The following is a 15,944-nucleotide window of genomic DNA, read 5'->3' on the forward strand; positions in this document are numbered from 1 at the left end:
ATTACATAGAATTTATAAATTACCACATACCACTCATTTTGGACTAGTTATTAAGGGACTGTATCACTGTCTGTGTCTTAGCATTTAAAATCTATATCCATACAGTTTTGCAAAGCAAAGTTTAAGGTTACATAAATTATCATTTTAAGACCTTAAAAACTATAGCTTAGAGCTTATAGTAAATCTTTTGCCATACTGAAAAATCCATTGCAAGCCAACTCTAAATATTCTAAATATTCTGAGCCCTTTTCCTTGTCCTAAAATGAAATTTTTTCTATTAATCTAGTTTGTTTTCCCTTTTCAAAAACCAGTATTTTAAAAACTGGTTATAGAACATATAAAATATATACAATTACTTAGAAGAGTCATAATTTTAAGTTCTTCCCCATTTCAAGCCCTTCCTTTGGGAAACCAAGAAGGATAATAGACTGAGGTAAGGAGGAATGTAGGACTTACTTTAATTTAAAATAGAACATTGGAAAAGGCTTTTATACAAAACTTCAACTGTTTCTAATCCTCAGATTTCAGATTTATCCACCATCCTGTATTTCATTTAATTACAATGAGCACAGCATTTTGTTATGCTGATCCTTTAAAGAGCCAACAAGATAAAAATTCTTCACAACTCACCTGTTGTAAATCAATACTAGCATATTTTTAATATCTCTCTGCTTTTATAGTAATATTTACTTTAGATTATCTGAACACCTCTACTAATAATTATAAATAAAATTAGTTTTCTACTCTGAGTTATGACTATAAATATCAGAGGTAAGGGTATCCTCAAACATGTATAGTGCTAAATGAGGTATCAAGACTATTCATCCTTCTAAATTTCTTCTACAGCAATAAGAGACCGCTAAAATAATGCCCACTTGAGTGGTTCAGCTTCAGCACCTGTTATATTCAGTCTTGTTATTGATAAATTCAGCTTTGTTATTGATATTCAGCCTTGTTATTGAGGGAAGAAGCATGCAATTATAAAGTAGTTTTACACAAGGCTAAAGTGCTGGTTGGTCCTCATTCACTCAACCTAACAGCACAAAGTCAGCTGTATATCACCAAATCTTGCTCTTCCAGAATTCAACAAAAGCCATGAATACATGTGTCATTGTATCAAGTATATATGATTTGGCTAACGTGTCAGTGACCTTTGACAAGGATCCAGAAATAAAAGATTAGAGTGCTGAATTTCTTTTTTTTTCAATGTACATCCAGGCCTACTAAGCACCTATTATTAATATTACTTCCTTATGAGAATTCCATTTTCTCTCCCTTCCTTTTTCAGAAATAGTTTTATAAAACATTAAATTCAAGTATCTTTGAAAACCAGTTCTAAGATTTCTTGGATAATTAATGACTAAGAACATAACAAATACTGATTCCACTATTCAAGTAAATGACTTCTTTTTTAAGCAATAAGAATTGGAAATTTTATTTATTACTCAAAGCAATTATGACTGTGGCTAAAAGAATACACAAAACTATTTGGTGGATAGTGGTCACAGAACATTTAACATACTAAAATGTGTATATTCCATTTATTTTCAAAACCAAATAAGCCTACCAGCTGTACTAAAGGGTGATACTGAAGGACAAACAGTGAAAGCTACAAACCATGCATAGTTTATGATCACGCTCACTCCCTTCAGTAACTAGAGCACTTTCCATTCTCACCTCAGATTTCTCCAGTTTATTCTGTGCGTCAATTTGTGTAACAATTTCATTCATGTTGGTCTCCAATACCATTCCCCCCATCACCATTTCTGCAAGAATATTGTGAACCTAAAGGAAAATATAATACACATCCATAAAGAAAACTATGTTTCATGATTCCAGTAATTTTTCTTTCAAATACTGCTGTGTCTGTTTTATGAGCTGTAAAATAAAAATAATTTGGAGTGAGAGTTTATAATACACTATGTCACTGCTGTGAAGCCTTAGGTAATTATACAAACCTCTTTAAATCTTAGTTTAATGAGCTGTAAAACAGGGATGATAATAATATCTCCTTCCTAGAGTGTTGAGAAGATTAAGTGAGGTCAACCACCATGGAAGTGCCCCCAAAATAAATAATCTACAAACATTAGCTACCATGATTATAGAATCAAAATTAAAGCTAAAAAAATGACCTATTAGGGCCTTATATACTAGATTCTTCATCAATAATGATTAAGTTGTTTTATGCTCAAGTACTTAATAAGGCTATCTGGCCTTACTACTAGCTCTAGATTTAAAATGAAGCAAATTTTTTTTTTTTTTTTTAATATTGTGCTTATTTGCTCCATCATGTCTGACTCTTTGCAATCTCATGGACTGTAGCCCATCAGGCTCCTCTGTCCATGGAATTTTCCAGGCAAGAATACTGGAGTGGAGTGCCATTTCTTTCTCCAGGGGATCTTCCAGATATCAAACTGCTGTCTCTCCTGTCTCCTGCATTGGCAGGCAGATTCTTTGGCGTTAGTGGTAAAGAACCTGCCTGCCAATGCAGGAGATACAAGTGATGCAGGTTTGATCCCTATATTAGGAAGATTCTTCCGGAGAAGGGCACGGTAACCCTCTCTAGTATCCTTGCCTGGAGAATCCCATGGACAGAAGAGCCTGGCGCACTACAGTCCAAAGGGTTGCACAGAGTCGGACAAGACTGAAATGATTTAGCATCCTGTTAGTATAGTGCTGAGTATTCCTGCCTGTCATACGGGAGACTGGGATTTGATTCCCGATGGGGAGGCAACACGCCCTTTTTGAGTTCCTGGTGGCTCAGATGGTAAAGAGTCTGCTTGCAATGCAAAAGACCCGGGTTCGATCCCTGGGTCGGGAAGATCCCCTGGAGAAGGAAATGGCAACCCACTCCAATACTCTTGCCTGGAAAATCCCATGGATGGAGGAGCCCGGTAGGTTATAGTCCATGGGGTCACAAAGAGTCTGACATGACTGGGCGGCTTCACTTACTTTTCTTTCTAGCATAGCATAGCATAGCGCCACCTGGGAAGTGGCGCTTTCGTTATTTTATAGGAAGTGGTGCTTTCTTTATATTATAGGTACTTTAATGATACTTTTGGGCTTCTCTGATAGCTCAGTTGATAAAGAATCCACCTGCAATGCAGGAGACCCTGGTTCAATTCCTGCGTCGGGAAGATCTGCTGGAGAAGGGATAAGCTACCCACTCCAGTATTCTTGGGCTTCCCTTGTAGCATAGCTGGTAAAGAATACTCCTGCAATGCAGGAGACCTGGGTTTGATCTCTGGGTTGGGAAGATCCCTTGGAGAAGTAACAGGCTACCCACTTTAGTATTCTGCCTAGGAGAATATACAGTCCATGGGGTCACAAAGAGTTGGAAAGACTGAGCACCTTTCACTTTTAATAATACTTTTACCCCAAAGCTCTCTCTACATATCTAATTACTCAGATTTTTCATGATCAAAAACATTACAATGACAAAAATATCATTTTCCATTGGGGAGAAAAACTATAACCCAGGTGTTTTATCATAAGGAATTTACTGAATCAAAAATCACCAATTCAAAGCTGAAGTGGGTGTCAAGAGCAGTATACTGTGCTATAATACACATTTTTTAAAATAATGTGGCAGCATTAAGAATGGAGACTGTGAAATTAGATAGGTGTAAATACCGACTATCACTTATTAGCTGTTCACCCTTCAGTTGTTACTTGACCTCTCCGTCTGTTACCTGTAAAACAGAGTTAGAACAGTATGGCCACTTCACTGACTTTTCATAGGGAGTCAACAAATTCATGAACGGTACTGTAGCACAGTACCTTACAGGGTTTTCTTTGTAAACAAAAACTTTAAAAAAGTTAAATATAGAATTAAGCTATTCAATTTTCATTCTTTTAGGATTTCATGCAAATATATTCATGATTTTTAAAATATCTTATCATTATTTACTAATGTTTCATTTTGGAAAGTTGGACACTTCACACTCCAATTCTGAAAAATTCTACAAATTATTCTTCCTTAACAAACAAAATAAAACCAGAAGCTACAGAAGCTTTAAAAAATAGTACTAAATATCATCACTTCAACTAATATCCTTTCTGTTACTAGATAACATTTATTAAAACTCTGTTTTGATGCTGCTGGACTTACAATATCTGACTTAATTCTCACATTAACCTGTTACACTGAGAGAATAAACCAGCTTACTCAAGATACATAAGCTAATATGTAGCAAATTAATGACTCAAACCTAAATCTGATTGATCCAAGTCCAATACCTTGTTTTCTTCTGTTAACAATAATAAATGAAATAATTTATTCATAATAAGTACTATTTTTTAGTCAATCTATGAAAATCAGTTAAAGGTTAAGAAGGTAACTAGGTGATAAAATTACCTTATAATAGCTAATAAGAACTGTATGTGTAAAAAGTGTTCAGAAAGAAAAGTCACGGCAGGGAGAAATATCAATAACCTCAGATATGCAGATGACACCACCATTATGGCAGAAAGTGAAGAGGAACTAAAGAGCTTCTTAATGAAAATCAAAGAGAAGAATGAAAAAGCTGGCTTAAAATTCAACATTCAAAAAATGAAGATCATGGCATTTGGTCTCATCATTTCATGGAAAATAGACGGGGAAAAAACAGAAACAGTGACAGAATTTTATTTTCTTGGGCTCCAAAATCACTGCAGATAGTGAGTGCAGCCATGAAATTAAAAGACGCTTGTTCCATGGAAGAAAAGCTATGACTTAGACAGCATATTAAAAAGCAGAGATATTACTCTACCAACAAAAGTCCGTCTAGTCAAAGCTATGGTTTTTCCAGTAGTCATGGATGGATGTGAGAGTTGGACTCTAAAGAAAGCTGAGCACCAAAGAATTGATGCTTTTGAACTGTGGTGTTGGGAGAAGACTCTTGGGGGTCCCTTGGACTGAAAGGAAATCAAACCAGTCAATCTTAAAGAAAATCAGTTCCTGAATATTCATTGGAAGGACTGATGCTGAAACTGAAACTCCAACACTTTGGCCACCTGATGCTAAGAACTGACTCACTGGAAAAGACCCTGATGATGGGAAAGATTGAAGGCAGGAGGAGTAGGGGATGACAGCGGTGGTTGGATGGCATCAATGACTTGATGGACATGAGTTTGAATAAGCTCCGGGAGTTGGTGATGGACAGGGAAGCCTGGCATGCTGCAGTCCATGGGGTTACAAAGAACCAGACAGGACTTAGTGACTGAACTAAACTGAGGGGAAAGAGATTCATTAAAACTTCTCTTTTAGCAGTAGAAATTCCTCTCTTCTTTGTAAAACAAATTCTCGTGAGACAGCATGACTTCTAACAGTGATAAACGTGTAGCAATTCCACCAGTCCCGTTTTGCTCAGGCTTTCTTGTGGCTTCATCCCTACACACATTGTTCTACTGCCTTTCAAAACATCTTAGATCACAAGCACTAGATTGGTAGAACTGTAGATTTCAGTAATACTGAAACGTCTGCTAAGTTTAGAGGTATCAAAATACGAGCAGCCTACCAGTGTGAGTTGTAAGCAAACAAATTCTAAGAATGTATGCAAATTTGTCCTCAAAGTTAAAAAAATCCTTATGAAAGCAAATTTAGATCCTGAAAAGACAGAAAATACGAGCTAAATTCCTAAACATAATCTCAGTCATTACAAAGATAATAAATGCATAAAGATGGTATTCTCAGTGAGGAGGTACCATAAGTTATGTAGAAATCCAAGGAGATGAACAGTTTGGGAAAGAGAACTATCAACTTGGAGGCTGCTACTGCTGCTAAGTCACTTCAGTCATGTCCGACTCTGTGTGACCCCATAGACGGCAGCCCACCAGGCTCCCCCGTCCCTGGGATTCTCCAGGCAAGAACACTGGAGTGGGTTGCCATTTCCTTCTCCAAGGCATGAAAGTGAAAAGGGAAAGTGAAGTCGCTCAGTCGTGTCCGACTCTTAGCGACCCCATGGACTGCAGCCCACCAGGCTCCTCCGTCCATGGGATTTTCCAGGCAAGAGTACTGGAGTGGGGTGCCATCACCTTCTCCAAACTGGGAGGCTACTCCAATACTATCCAGGTTGCTGTTGTTAGGTTGCTAAGTCATGTCCAACTCTTTGCAACCCCATGGACTGAGCATGCCATGTGTCCAAAGTAAGGTATGGCATATGAGGAGAGGAAATTTAGAAGGTGAACATGTCCAGTGACAGAAAAATTCATGTTCCAAGAATTGGGAAGAATTTTGGCTGACTTAGTAAGAAAAAGAGGATAAGCTCTGCCTTCAGCTTAGCCCTAACTCATATGGATGACATATTTCAGTATTTTGTTTTATAAATCTTACTAAAACCAGATTTTTAAGGAAATAAAAGGGTAACAATATGCTTATAATACAACTCATCTACTAAACTGCTTTGATGTTCACCTAAAAGTTCAATAAGTTTTCATTCTCTTTTATGAATTTTTTTAAGTGTTTAAAAAGTGGCAAATACCACATTAACGATGTATTTTTGCTTTAAAGAAAAAAATGCCCTATCTACCCAACCACACAGCTTCTTCTGGACATAGACCATAACTTTTAAATTTCATTTTTACTTTTTAAAAAATTCACCATATAAGAAAAACATAAACATATATAAAAACAGTCTCTACCACCCTCTGCTTCTGTTATTAGGTCCCTCTATTCAAAGATAATCACAGTTACTTGTATCTTATATATCCTTCCAGAAAACTGACGCACATACTCGTTATATGTGTGTGCATATCTAATGTACACAAATGAGATTACATTGTACACACTATTCTCATAGTTCTACAAGAAAATAAAAATTGAATTGAAAGTTACAGGCAAGAGAAAACGAGCCTGTCACTTAATAAAGTAATAAAACTTACTGGAGCCAGATACATGTATAAAAACGATCAATGAAACTGTTGGTAAGAGCAAACAAAAATATAAAATTAAAATGGTGAGTCTACCATATTATCACACACCTTATAATGAGAGAAATATACAGATTCTTCAGGAATATAGTTATTAAATGAACAAATGAGTGGGACAGAACAATATCTATAATATAGTCCCATTGAGGTACACTAAAAACATTACATGCATTCACACACTTGGATATACCCAGAAAAATTCTGGAAAGGCACATAAATCATTTTAAAAATAAGACTTTATCTTTTAAGAGCTGTTTTAGGTTCAAAACAAAATTAAGAGGAAGGTACAGAGGCTATCCCACACATACAGCCCTGGCCTCTGACAGACACTGCCTACTGAGAGTGGCGAATCTGTTAAAGCCAATGAACCTACACTGAGACAAGATCACCCGAAGTCACAGTCGCTCTCAGAGCTCTCTTCTGCTGTTCTACATTCTATGATAAACAGCCATCACTGTTGTGTCCCAGAGAGTACCCAAAATACCCTCTATGGTCCATGTATTCATCCATTCCCCTCCTTCCCCAGCTCTGACAACCACTAATCTTTTCAGTATTTGCATAGCTTTGCCTTTTCCAGAATGCCATACCGTTGGAATCATACAGTACATAGCCTTCTCTGATTGGTTTCCTATACTTAGCAATATCTATTTTAAGGTTCATCAATGTCTTTTCATAGTTTGATAATTTGTTTTTAGCACTGAATAAAATTCCACTGATTGCATATAACACAGCTTGTTTTTCCATTTACCACTGAAAGACATCTCGGTTACTTTCAAGTTTTGGCAACTGCAAAAAGAGCTGCTATAATCATCCATGTGCATGCTATTGTATGGACCGAAGTTTTCCACTCTTTTGGGCAAACACCAAGGAGCACAGCTGCTGGATTGTATGATGACAGTAGGTTTACTTTTTTGAAAAGAAACTGCCAAACTGTCCTCCACAGTGACTACCTTTTTGTATTCCCACCAGAAATGAATGAGAATTCCTGTTGCTCCACATCCGTACCAGAATTTGATGTTATCGATGTTCTGGACTTTAGCCATTCAAATAGGTGTACAACGTGTTATAAATATTTTTTAATAGATAGTAGTTACCTAAGCAATGGGACTGGAGGACTGAGGAAAAAAGAAGACTTACTTTCTTCTATAGATTTTATTCATTTGTCTTGAAAACTTTTAACACAAGCATATATTGCTAGAGAAAAAAAAAGCTTCTCTTTGGAAGCTTTTTGGAACTCTTTGGTTCAGAGGAACAATATTAAAGGCAACAGCCACGTATGTATTTAAGTAATTTAAGAGGTAACTCAAAGGTGCTGAATATTTGTGAGTGATAAGAGAAGACAAGCATGCCACCTTTTACATTGTTGAACAATAACTCTTTTTATGAGTCAATGAAGAACATGACATCATGAGAAATGCTGGGCTGGAAGAAGCACAAGCTGGAATCAAGATTGCCAGGAGAAATATCAGTAACCTCAGATATGCAGATGACACCACCCTTATGGCAAAAAGTGAAGAGCCTCTTGATGAAAGTGAAAGAGGAGAGTGAAAAAGTTGGCTTAAAGCTCAACATTCAGAAAACGAAGATTATGGCATCTGGTCCCATCACTTCATGGGAAATAGATGGGGAAACAGTGGGAACAGTGTCAGACTTTATTTTTTTGGGCTCCAAAATCACTGCAGATGGTGATTGTAGCCATGAAATTAAAAGACACTTACTCCTTGGAAGGAAAATTATGACCAACCTAGATAACATATTGAAAAGCAGAGATATTACTTTGCCAACAAAGGTCCGTCTAGTCAAGGCTACGGTTTTTCCAGTGGTCATGTATGGATGTGAGAGTTGGACTGTGAAGAAGGCTGAGCGCTGAAGAATTGATGCTTTTGAACTGTGGTGTTGGAGAAGACTCTTGAGAGTCCCTTGGACTGCAAAGAGATCCAACCAGTCCATTCTGAAGGAGAGCAGTCCTGGGTGTTCATTGGAAGGACTGATGCTGAGGCTGAAACTCCAATACTTTGGCCACCTCATGTGAAGAGTTGACTCATTGGAAAAGACCCTGATGCTGGGAGGGATTGGGGGCAGGAGGAGAAGGGGACGACAGAGGATGAGATGGCTAGATGTCATCACTGACTTGATGCACATGAGTTTGGGTAAACTCCGGGAGTTGGTGATGGACTGGGAGGCCTGGTGTGCTGCGATTCATGGGGTCACAAAGAGTCAGACACGACTGAGCGACTGAACAGAACTGAACTGAAGAATATGAGACTTCTGCTTAAAACTACTACAACATATAAGTTTAAGTGGTCTCTGTATTATTTTATTATTATTTATACAGCATTATAATGTCCACTCGGAGAAGGCAATGGCACCCCACTCCAGTGTTCTTGCCTGGAGAATCCCAGGGATGGTGGAGCCTGGTGGGCTGCCGTCTATGGGGTCGCACAGAGTCGGACATGACTGAAGTGACTTAGCAGCAGCAGCAGCATAATGTCCACTGTTGGCCTCTAATAAGTGCATCTAACAAGTATTAGATGACAATATGACAACACTTTTTCTTCTTCAAAATCATTTATCTCAATTATCTTAAAATTTAAAAAACATGGCATTCTTTTTATATGTAACAGTTTACCCCATCAATAAACCACATTTATTAGATATTTATATATAGTGCTACAGACAGCAGCATCTTGGTTGAGTAAAGCCTATATAATCATTGGAGAGTAAATGAAGATTAAATCAAACAGATTTCACTTTTTAACAGTTACAAGTCAAGTAGAAACAAGCATCTAAAACCAAAGAAATGGAAGGAGGTCAAATTACATAGAGTCCTTTCTATGGACTGTCACTAGTTTTCAAAACATAAAAGCTACTTTGTTGTAATTTATGCTAGAAATGAGGTCCTTGGCACCAAACGTCTTTTAATTTGACTACACTAATATCTTACTACAGGGGTAGTCAAGTAAAACATGGCATATACAATATTTCACTTAAGAATGAAGCTGATACATATATATTGATATGGAAGGATCGGAGAAGGCAATGGCATCCCACTCCAGTACTTTTGCCTGGAAAATCCCATGGACGGAGGAGCCTGGTGGGCTACAGTCCATGGGGTCGCTAGAGTCGGACACGACTGAGCGACTTCACTTTCCCTTTTCACTTTCATGCACTGGAGAAGGAAATGGCAACCCACTCCAGTGTTCTTGCCTGGAGAATCCCAGGGACGGGGGAGCCTGGTGGGCTGCCGTCTCTGGGGTCGCACAGAGTCAGACACGACTGAAGTGACTTAGCAGCAGCAGCAAAGAGAGATGAAGACAAAAGCAAGGCATAGAACATTATGTGAAATAAAAACATAATCATTCACTGAACCAAGAGAACTATGCATATCCTTGAAAATAAATACAAAGTATTTATTTTATAAATACACTATTAAGAGGAATGACTTCTGGGAGCACTGTGCGGTAGGGGTGAGTTGGTGCACGGAGGGGATGAGGGAAGAAGAGCTTTCATGTTTAATCATATAGCCTTCAGTGTTATCTGACTTGTTTCTAAAGGAAGGTAAGCATTATTATTTTAATTTTAAAATAATGAAACATATGAGTAACACTGCAGTGTTAATGGCTGTCTGAGTGCCTGTGAGAAAAAGACAGAGGCACACAGGTATCACACGTCCTCCTAAAACAAGTGTGAGCTACTTGAGGACTGGGGTAAGGAAATAGTTTTCACATAACCCTGCAAAGTGTGAAGGACTCAATAAATATTCTGTCAAATGTGTTTTGCAAAGAACATCTTCTTCTTCTCCTCTTGCAAAAGGAGCAGGAGTTTTGAAAAGGGGTGAAGAGGAGGCAAAGCAGAGTTACAACTCTACTCTAAAAACTATAGTACTGTTTAGATTTTTTAAGTGAGACAGAATAGCCAATTAAGATGAAATGACATATTTAAGATATGCTAGAACATTTCCACCTTTGTACTTACGTGGGTCATATGCTTACTAATTTGATAATAAAATGCTAATATACATATTTGCTAAGACAAATTTAAACAATGTACCTAAAGTCATCTTTAATACCTGTATTTATAATTATAAGTGGTCTAAATAAATCTCACTTCACATTTTGGTATTTCTTCAAATGTAAGTATAGCTCAGTTCAGTCACTCAGTTGTGTCTGACTCTTTGTGACCCCATGGACTGGAGCATGCTAGGATTCCCTGTCTATTACCAACTCCGGGAGCCGACTCAGACTCATGTCCATCGCGTCAGTGATGCCATCCAACCATCTCATCCTCTGTTGTCCCCTTCTCCTCCCGCCTTCAATCTTTCCCAGCATCAGGGTCTTTTCCAATGGGTCCGTTCTTCGCGTCAGGTGGCCAAAGTGTTGGAGTTTCTGCTTCAGCATCAGTCCTTCCAATGAACACTCAGGACTGATTTCCTTTAGGATTGACTGATTTGATCTCCTTGCAGTCCATGGGGCTCTCAACAGTCTTTTCCAACACCAAAGTTCAAAGCATCAATTCTTCAGTGCTCAGCTTCCTTTAGAGTTCAACTCTCACATCCATACATGAATGCTGGAAAAACTATAGCTAGACTAGATGGACTTTTGTTGGCAAAGTAATGTCTCTGCTTTTTAATATGCTGTCTAGGTTGGTCATAACTTTTCTTCTTTTTAAGCACCTTTTTATTTCATGCCTGCAGTCACCATCTGCAGTGATTTTGGAGCCCAGAAAAATAAAGTCTGACACTGTTTCCACTGTTTCTCCATCTATTTGCCATGAATTGATGGGGCCGGATGCCATGATTTTAGTTTTCTAAATGTTGAGTTTTAAGCCAACATTTTCACTCTCCTCTTTCACTTTCATCAAGAGGCTCTTTAGCTCTTCTTCATTTTCTGCCATAAGGGTGGTGTCATCTGCACGTCTGAGGTTATTGATACTTCTCCCGGCAATCTTGATTCTAGCTTGTGCTTCATCCAGCCCAGCATTTCACATGATGTACTCTGCATTAAAGTTAAATAAGCAGGGTGACAATATTCAGTGTTGACATACTCCTTTCCCAATTTGGAATCAGTCTGTTGTTCCATGTCCTGTTCTAACTGTTGCTTCTTGACCTGCATACAGATATCAGGAGACAGGTCAGGTGGTCTGGTATTCCTATCTCTTCAAGAATTTTCCACAGTTTGTTGTGATCCACACAGTCAAATGCTTTGGTGTAGTTAATAAAGCAAAAGCAGATGTTTTTCTGGAACTCTTGTTTTTTTTGATGATCCAGTGGATGTTGGCAATTTGATCTCTGGTTCCTCTGCCTTTTCTAAAACCAGCTTGAACATCTGGAAGTTCATGGTTCATGTACTGTTGAACCTGGCTTGGAGAATTTTGAGCATTACTTTGCTAGTGTGTGAGATGAGTGCAACTGCGCAGTAGTTTGAACATTTTTGGCATTGCCTTTCTTTGGGATTGGAACAAAAACTGACCTTTCCCAGTCCTGTGGCCACTGTTGAGTTTTCCAGATTTGCTGGCATATTGAGTGCAGCACGTTTACGGCATCATCTTTTAGGATTTGAAATAGCTCAACTGAAATCCCATCACCTCCACTAACTTTACATTTGAATACTAAAAACATCATTACTTTATGAACCACTGAAAAGGAAAAATGCTGCTAATTAAATTATGACAAGCTATAGAATTGTAAATGTATATTGATCTAAATTAAAAGACACTTGCTCCTTGGAAGAAAAGTTATGATCAACCTAGACAGCATATTAAAAAGCAGAGACATTACTTTACTGACAAAGGTCCATCTAGTCAAAGCCATGGTTTTTCCAGTAGTCATGTGTGGATGTGAGAGTTGGACTTAAAAGAAAGCTGAGTGCTGAAGAATTGATGCTTTTGAACTGTGGTGCTGGAGAAGACCCCTGAGAAGAATCCATCTCTTGGACAGCAAGGAGATCAAACCAGTCAATCCTAAAGGAAATCAGTCCTGAATATTCATTGGAAGGACTGATGCTGAAACTGAAGCTCCAATACTTTGGACACCTGATGGGAAGAACTGACTCATTAGAAAAGACTCTGATGCTGGGAAAGACTAAAGGCAGGAGGAGAAGGGGATGACAGAAGATGAGATGGTTGGATGGCATCATGGACTCAATGGACATGAATTCGAGCAAGCTCTGGGAGTTGGTGATGGAAGGGGAAGCCTGGCATGCTGCAGTCCATGGGGTTGCAAAGAGTCAGACACAACTAAGTGACTGAACTGAACTGATCTCAAAAATGTGAAAGAAAATCAGCATTTTAGAATCAATGATATGATATTTTCTTATCATGCTTTAGCTCCACAGGTATTTATAAATAAAAGAAAAGCTATAATGAAAAACTTTAAGTAAGAAAATGGATGTCTTTGGGTTTTACTGGAGTCACACCAACATTAAAAAAAGAGCTTACCTTCAGAAATAGATCTTCTCAAAATGTACTTATCAGAACTTTATTAAATCTAAAAATACGTTAAATTTTTGTATAATTAATTCTCCAACAGGTTAGCTGACATTACAAAGTATTATACAAATCAAAACTTTCACTTGGTAATGTCATTAAGCTGAAGAAAGTACTTGCTTGTTTGCCTAAGGAAGTACCTGGTTCTACAGGCATGTGGTCAACATTGAGATTGATGCAACTGAGCAGGTTCTGCTGCTCAAGAGCACAGTCTCCACATAGACTTCTCTCTTCTTTAACATTATATCGTGAAAAAAAAGTCTACAGTATGATAACTTTGAAAATGATTTTGAAAGGAATTAAGAGTATATTTTGCTAGTCCATCAAAATTTTGATACAATTTTCAAGGCAAAATGGACAGGGAAAGCATACAACATACTTTAATATATTATAACATACTACTAATTAATACATTTTTTAAATTGCTGAATATGCCTCAGTCTTTCTCTCTTCTATATTGGATATTTCTTGTTCCATTTTCCTTGACCTGTAAACTATCTTTCCATTTTCAATCTTTTTGTCTCTCAAAATATATTAATTAGAACTTCATTAAATCTAAAAATACATTAAATTTTTGTGTAATTATTCTTCAGGAGGATAGCTGACATATCAAAGTGCTATATAAATCAAAACTTTCACCTGATAATGTCATGAACCTGAAGAAAGTCTTCGCTGAGGAAGTAATTGGTTCTGTAAGTATGCAGTTAATACTAACCACATATAACTTTTAACATGAACATATAACATTAACCACAGATAACATTTTCAGTCTTTCTTGACTTTTTATGCTACAATATGGACAATGGGTTCTACCTTTCTATTTACTCAGACGTGTCTGTTTAAATTTATCCGTTGAAAATTTTAATTTTGATATTTTTTTCCTTTTTCAGAAATTCCATTAACTCCTCTAGTAGTTACACATGCTTTCTCATGGAGCATATTTACTGATTGTTCAGCCTATTTTTCATTTCTCTTGTTGAGATGGCTTTTTTTTTTTTTTAAAGAAAACAAGCAATGGACATCAGTGTAAGATTTCGTGAAATTTGAGCCAAATCTGTTAATAATATTGCATCACATGTTAATTTTCTATTTTTTTTTATAACATAGTATTTCTATTTTTTTTTTTTTCTCTGCTTACTCACTGGTACTTAGGCGTGGTTGCTGAAATCTCTTAAAGGTTCATTTCTTCTGTTGGTGGAAGGAAAAGAAGACTCTCATCCTATGTCCTGTGGTTTAAGGACTGGCTATGAAACTCCTTAAGTGAGAGTGGGCTAGAGGAAACCACCTTAGCTCTTAATTCTTCATTCTTCTGGCCCGAAGGGTAGGAAAGATACTGAGGCCTCCAATCAGATCTCCCTTACTCTGATCTTTTTCTTTGCGGGGTGGGGCGGGTAAGAAGCAGGGAGAAATAGAGCACATTATAGCTGTCAATGTCAAAGTCATACATGTTCCAAACCAAGCTCTTTATAAATCTTCAGCTCTACCATCTTTGCCCTGGGATTTGATGGTGTGTTGCGGTAGCAGCAACAACCTGGGGCTGCTCAATTAGAGCCAGGCTGTGCAGGAAATGGGCAGGTAACACAACTGAGCAAATAAGCAGACCTTCCTAGTAAACCCACAATGGCCATGTAAGTAAGAAATAAACCAAGTTACTCATATTTTAGATCTTATGACTGCAATGTAACTAAACTGTAATAAAGAGTCTGACTCTATTTTTGATGTCTGCCTGCTGACAGCTTGCAAGCCCCACTGTTCTCCCTTCCTCTCCTGCCCACATCTGGGAGAACTGATAAGAAAGTCCATGTGCTCCTTCCTTTACACTGCCAGGAAATTCAAACTGTGCAAGACCTGAGCTACATGTGGAAACCCTCATTCTAGTCCCAACCCGCTAACCACATAAAACCCCAAGACAGTCACTGTTCTTGTTCTCCCCCTAAACGCTTATTATGTGACTGATAAACCTTCTCATATCAGATCTTCTTGGTGTACATGTGGTATCTTCAGTCTCTACATCCAAATAAATTTGGGTTGGGGGTACTATTCCATTCTTCAGGGTGACTACAAATATTAGCTTATGTGACTGATAAAGAAACTGTTACTTTAAGGCTGGTAACAAGAAGCTCAACAACAATCACAATAAAGGAAAAGACAATGGCTTAGGGGTTGGTTGGTAGATCACGTGGAAATTATCGTATGAAAGTTAGTGATCCAAGTTTGTAGTGGTAAAACATTGGCAAAAAGCAGATAAATTTACCCATGAAAACTCATTTCTCTCTAACATAAAAACTGATACTGTTACCATGGATCCCAGAGAGACAGCATGTAGGACAAGATAAACATACTGCATAAATTAGAAATAATCTGGTATTTGTTACTGCAACATAAACTAATCCATCTTGACTGATAACAGAATGGGTATTCTTTACAACTTCCTTCTTTCCTTTACCCAAATGTGGTCTAACAGCACTCAGAGGGTTGTGCAGAATTTGCCCCTAAGAAGAAATGAGCTAAGATATTTAGGAGATCCCTGACTGCTAAAGGTCCAGGGCTGC

General features: G+C 37.7%; 1 protein-coding gene across 5 annotated transcripts in view; it reads right to left on the minus strand.

The window, feature by feature from the left end:
• AP3S1 (adaptor related protein complex 3 subunit sigma 1) overlaps positions 1-15,944 on the minus strand; it is a 76,860-nt gene that overhangs the window by 8,244 nt on the left and 52,672 nt on the right. For 3 of the 5 annotated variants that reach the window (XM_086323249.1, XM_086323253.1, XM_086323250.1), the window contains exon 5: positions 1,678-1,785. The exons of 1 other annotated variant lie outside the window; for it this stretch is intronic. In XM_086323249.1, coding sequence (XP_086179375.1) covers positions 1,678-1,785 — 108 coding nt within the window. Of the gene's footprint in view, positions 1-1,677; positions 1,786-3,638; positions 3,693-15,944 lie in introns of those variants that run through there. One more of the 5 variants, XM_086323252.1, reaches the window with a different exon arrangement.

The sequence above is a fragment of the Bos grunniens genome, chromosome 10 (assembly GCF_055505025.1).
Source record: "Bos grunniens cultivar Pamir isolate PY7600 chromosome 10, Bosgru_T2T1.0, whole genome shotgun sequence".
Classification (NCBI taxonomy): domain Eukaryota; kingdom Metazoa; phylum Chordata; class Mammalia; order Artiodactyla; family Bovidae; genus Bos; species Bos grunniens.